Here is a 6,000-nt window from a genome sequence, read left to right as displayed (position 1 = left end):
TCTATCTTCTAATTAGAATAGTCCATGCCTGCTGCAGAAACCTGACAGACAACAGCCAGAAACGTCAGTAAGAGGGGAAATTGTCCCTAACCAGGAAGGATTTTTCTTTTTTAACTATTTTTGTTGTTGTTGCATTTCTGTGCAGAATAAAAAGTCAGGTCTTTGTCCATGGAGAAAGAAATTATAAATGCCTAGAGTATAATACTTAAAAACTGAAAATCTGCTTTACCTTTTCTCAAAACACCACCTTTAGCAGAGTAAGGAATTTTTTAATAGCCAAGTGTATAAGGATAAAAGAAAAAGTTGACTTGTGCTCATTAAGTTAATATAATTGCCTGTCTTTACCATCTTTGCTGTGAAGCATTTCCTAGTATTATTGCCCTCCTGTACTCCAGCCCTCCTTTTCCCAAGGAAGGGGAATTGGTGAGGATATGTGCATTGTGTTATGTCTGATCACAGTTTGACTAGCACAGTCTGGAAGTGGGCTGTACAGGATGAGAGTGAACAGCCTAATTGCTCTTCCTGCATCAGCAGCATCTATAAAAGCATCCTGGGAATTGCTCGCCCTACGTTCAGAGCAGCTGGTCACATGAGCCTGAATTTTCAGTTCAGTTCATTAGTCAGCCATTTTGGTCAACACCCTGCTTACTGCGCACAACCAATCCTATTAGAACTCAGCATCCCGGCTCCTCTGAGCAGATCCTGGAAGTGATTTCTGCAGTTAAGGATTTTTTTAGACTAAATTGAAAATATTGAAAATATAGGCTTATTTCTTTTTCAGTTTTTTTCCCTCTTTTTTTTTTTTTTTCCCCTGCACAAAGAAGGAGGATTTTTCACTTATTCATGCAGAGGCCAGTTTTTTAAATCCAGCTATGGTGGCATAGGCTGTGCAGGATTTCAAGCCTATAGATCAGCTGGAAAAGAAGGAGGTAGGGAAGGGAAGCTAAAAGAAGAAGAAACTGGAAGAAGACAATCATCTTATTTTGCTAAGTGGTAGGAACTGCCTATGAGAAAAGATAGTATAGAATTGTTTATCTTAAACAGTTGGTTCTTGTGGTTTTTTTTTATTAACCTCCCTTACCCCTTTTTTTAAAAGCTTTGTTCCAGAGCTTTGGATTTGGGGGGTTTGGTGAGGAGTTTTTATTTATTTTTTTTTCCGTGTGTGTGTGTGTGTGTGTGTGTGTGTGTGTGTGTGTGTGTGTGTTGTGGTCCCAGCTGAGTCATCATGTCTGCTCTGACGCCTCCGACCGATATGCCAACCCCCACCACTGACAAGATCACACAGGCTGCCATGGAGACCATCTACCTTTGCAAATTCCGAGTGTCTATGGATGGAGAATGGCTCTGCCTGCGAGAGCTGGATGACATCTCACTTACACCTGACCCAGAGCCTACCCATGAAGGTATGGTCAGACTCTGTGTACTCATATCTCACCAGCATCTTCATTGTTTCCATGGGCTGGGAGGCAGGGAGAGGTAGGAAGGACCCATATTCTAAACTGTTAACAACCCTGAAGACTTTTCATCCTTACCTACTACCCAGCTCCCCTTCTCTCCTTTGCGACAAAACAAATTTTTTTTCTGTGCTCCCTGAGATGTCATTTCAAAATATGCAGACATTTGCCAAGTGTTCTTTGTCTTTAAGCCTCTAAAGAGGACATTTGAGGTCACTTATCAGATGTGATCCTAAACAATAATGAAGAAAATATTTCCTTGAAATATATATTAGAATATTATAGAAATTGTAGTGAATAATAAAGTTAAAACAACACAACTATAATTAGGATTGTACATGATAGAATTTAAATACTCAAGGGGTATTTTACCAGGGTATAATGTTAAGACTATGACATCTAGAAATCATTTGGTAAAGCATTATCATGTATTTTGATAATATGGATTATTAGATGAGAAAACAGTTATATATTTAGCACTGTTTAATAAATGTAGACTCTTAAGCTCATAAAGCCTTAAGAAGGTTAAACATGATTAATAAGGTAACTCCTACCCGTGGGACCTATTGGCCATTGATTTTTTTAATGTTATTTGTTATAACTGTGATGACCCACTCAAAATTTTGCACGGTCAGTCTTGTTTAAACCTTTGTGGTCTCTTGACTCTGGACTTTACCCAAGAATCTTCTCTAAATTATGAGATGTTTCAGCTTCTGCCCCTTAAATATCTTAATACCGTAAAGCAGAGTTAATTTGAGTCACAGCTGTTTTTTTATATAGTGGCCTCTTAGCTGGTGTTTTCAACAATGAAGGCAGAAAGTTCTCATGTGAGAGAGAGTAGATATATTTATTCAAAAATATCTACCCAGTGGTTAAGGTAGCTGCTGGACAGAAGGCCTAAGCAAATGCCACATAGTAGATCATGTTAGGAAAAGTAACTTTTGTCTTTGACCTTGTGTTGGAATCTTATCATGGTTCAGATTCATTCTTCATGTCTGATGGGGTTTTGGTTTCCCAGTCAGACTTAACCTTGAAGAAGTTTTAAGGAGAGTTAACATCACAGAACACAAAACAGCCATTTGAGGTGTGTCTTTGAGGGGATTGTTTAAGTAGTTTTTAAGACCTTTTGAGTTTTTACAGTTGATTGCTGCTTGGACAGCTGCTTTGGGCTCTAAAAGTTGATGTGCACAAATGTTAGGAAACATTAACTGGAATTTCATACAACACCAGTACTGTTTAAAACAGTGACCAAATCATTCAGAATCTGTAAAAAAGAAAAACATATTTTTAGAAGTCGTCTAGCAAATGCCTTTGCTTGCATGTTTTTTTTTTAATATTTTCATCCACTTTGAAAGTCATGCAATGTGACAGTTCCCTTACTTGTAAAATCAGTTTCTCAAAAATAATTTTTCAAATTTTACTACTATGATAATGTGTTTTTTTCTGAACAAGAGCCCTGTGAATGAGCAAAAGTGAGCTCTTTAGTTCCTGTACATATTTATAGTAGTAGTATTTAAATTTTGTGACAGAAAATATGAGACCTGCAATCTAAGATCTAAGAGGCCTATCCTTTGATTAAAAAAAACAGACAAATAGAGTTCTGACATATTATGAACAACTGTAGGGGATATAGAGAAAAATAGGGAAATACAATGAATTCTGGAATTTTATCTTAACTTGGCAAGAGAAGCAATAATTTCAAATGGTTAGAAGTGTAAGTAATTTAAAAAAGCAAAGGACAGGTAAGCAATCATCTGTAGGTTTACTGATAGGAAACCAGGTTGTGCTTTACGGGGCTTTTATTTCGTGCTCCATTGGCTAAGTCTGAATGTCTGAACAGTCATTTGGACCAAGAAATATCTGCTTTAATGTTAATACATTGACAATTGTTAGGTTTAATTTTGCTATCAGCATTTAAGTTTTGGTCATCAGGCCAGTGATTTTGTGAATCTCACCTTGTTGACAAAATGGAGCACCTGTGCTGGACAGATGGGAGTATTCACAGAATACTTCTGGCTACCTCATAAAGGGCAAGACATCTGGCCACACAGTGGAGCCCCATGCTCCCATGAAAGAAAATGGGCAAAAAGGAAAATGTATCCTCTTAGAGAATAATGTAGACTGTATGTACGTGGCCTCAGCAGCAGAAGTTTTGTTTTCCAAAAACAGAGTTCTGCCTTTCACTCTGCATGCCACAATGGAGACCTGGAGTTTCTGCCTACTTTATCCCTTAACTACATGGGAATAAAAGCAGTCACTTGTTATTTTAGTGTTTGTTGATGATCAAGATGTTATCGCACTTTTTTAAAATACACTTTTATTTAAAACTGGAAGCAAATCTCCAACAATTCAATTGTAAGTAGATTTGTCCTAAAGACCCTGGGATTGACTCCAGAGGAGTCATAGGAGAGGAAAAGGTTCTGGAAAGGTTTCATCAAATAATGAGTCTTGGAATGAAATTTGAGAAAAGTTAGGTGACTGCTGGGCAGATATGGGTGCAGGTGTACATTGCAAACAGCACCCAATGAGCTGGTCAAACTGGGGTATAGAAAGCAGTTAGGTCTGATAACTGCTTGATAGTAGATTAGGAGGGTTAAATGAAATAATTAATATGAAGCATCCTGTTAGAAGGTTATTTGTGTTGTTATTCATGGAACAGTTTAAGTCTAAACAGTTTAAACCATATTCTTAAATGTATTAGCATTTTAATGTGTATTTCTGTCTTTATGCCTTACCTTCTGGGACAGTCTAAACTAGTTGTTTACTGGATAAAGATGAACATTAATAGCTTAAATTTATATATGAGCATTTCCTTTCTTGTGCCTCTATAAACAAGAAAGTCACTGGTTAAAAATAAAATTCAATTTTCAAGAAATACTTGTTTTCCTAATCTTCCTTTAAAAATGGAGAATTCAGCATTGAGGTAATACACCCATAATCAGTTTAATGAATGATAGAATTTGGTTAGAAAGACAGCTATAAGTTTTGTGATTACTTTTTTTATTTAGTAAATATCCTTGTCAAAAATAATAAGACAGGCCATAAAGAAATTATATTGGACAGACACATTAAGAAGAGAACCTTAAGTCTATGAGGTTTATGGTGGACGCCGCCTCTGAGGGAAGCTTCATTCATGCTGTTATTGCATAACAGTGCAGTTTCCCCCTAGACGTTGAATTTGCCTGACTATTCAGTCAGAATCCCTGGCATTTCTACTGTAATGTATAAGGAAATAGCTTGCACAAAACAGCTGAGTATAGTAATGATACACCGCTCCATGCAAGGAATGTGTTTTGGTCTGTCAGTTGGTCAGAAATAATTTTTAGGTATCCCTTGATGAAAAGTCTATTTCTAGGGACTAAGAAATAGCCCTTGCTCTCAATGATTTCATAGTCAAGGTAGAGCAGGATAGTAACTGCTGTACAAACAAGCGTAAACCTATTACTGAGTTGCCAAAGGACAATTCTGTTTCAAAGCCATCACACTGAAAGTGACCACATTTCCCATATGATAGCACGGACGCAAATTTGAGGTCAGGTTTTGCTATTCCATTGGGGAGTAATCTATTGATGTGCTATAATAAGTAAGGAAAAATCCCCTGGAAAAGAAAAGACTGTGGGAGATAACTCCTTTGGCATTTATTTACTGATGTACTTTTATTCATTAATATCATTGTATGCTAATGTAGTCCCATCCTGTCTGAGGATTGCATGTGTTTTAGTAAAAAAAGTGCATGTCCCAGTGGATATTTTGGGAGCGAGAGCCAAATGCTTGTTTACATAGAAGCTTCACAGTGTAAAGTCATATGCACAAGTCTCGTGCTGGGCTTCTAAACCTGGGAGCCATGATCCTAGAAATTACAAACACACACACACACACACACACACACACACACATTTATCTACACCGTTTTCCAGGAGAAATATCCTTAGTGTGGACTGAAACCCAAGAGAAAGAAACTGTGATGCAATGAAATCACCCTGGGCCCTTCATTCAACATATATTTAAATACCCCTCTGCAGCTTTACATCCCACCCTAAGCTAGGTTCTAAGGTTAGAACACAGTAAACAAGCTCATTCCTGAGCATCTTCTGAGCTTTATTGTCAAGTATGTGTGAGGAGGTACCTCAAATAACCAAATGCTGATCAGTGCCCTGAAGTTGTTTCTGCAATGGGGTGGTGGGTGCAGAGCCAAAACTCCAGTGTTAGGCAGTTCCTGGGGAGACTTTCAGTTACAGCAATATTTGAGATACGACCTTAAAAGATGTTTAAAAAAAAGATGTGCAGCAGGAGTTACCAGAGCATAAAGTGGAGGCAGGGATGTTGGGGCAAAGGGTAGACAGGACTTGCAGAGAGCAAGTATGTATTTTCAGTTCCTTTATAGGTTTCCTCTTCAGTAAATTTTCATGTGTTTAAACAGAAATGTTAATAAGGTCACATGCTTCACAGGGACAAAATGTTAGGAGAGGTGATGAAATAGCAATTTTTTCTCTTTGCACACAATATTAATTTGTTAGCGTTACAATCTGAAGTGTTTTAACAGTAA

General features: G+C 37.5%; 1 protein-coding gene across 3 annotated transcripts in view; it reads left to right on the top strand.

Moving 5' to 3' along the window:
- Positions 1-579: 579 nt before the first annotated feature.
- Positions 580-6,000, top strand: part of RUFY3 (RUN and FYVE domain containing 3) — a 53,555-nt gene continuing 48,134 nt past the window's right edge. Inside the window, exons 1-2 of one of the 3 annotated variants that reach the window (XM_012724146.1) lie at positions 583-993; positions 1,216-1,403. In XM_012724146.1, coding sequence (XP_012579600.1) covers positions 1,226-1,403 — 178 coding nt within the window. In that variant the 5' untranslated portion in view covers positions 583-993; positions 1,216-1,225. Of the gene's footprint in view, positions 1,404-6,000 lie in introns of all 3 variants that reach the window. The other 2 variants (XM_004681232.2, XM_004681233.2) reach the window with 2 other exon arrangements.

This window comes from Condylura cristata, unplaced genomic scaffold (genome assembly GCF_000260355.1).
Source record: "Condylura cristata isolate star-nosed mole 26May11 unplaced genomic scaffold, ConCri1.0 scaffold00012, whole genome shotgun sequence".
In the NCBI taxonomy this organism is placed as follows: domain Eukaryota; kingdom Metazoa; phylum Chordata; class Mammalia; order Eulipotyphla; family Talpidae; genus Condylura; species Condylura cristata.
This window is presented reverse-complemented; position numbering and strand designations above follow the sequence as displayed.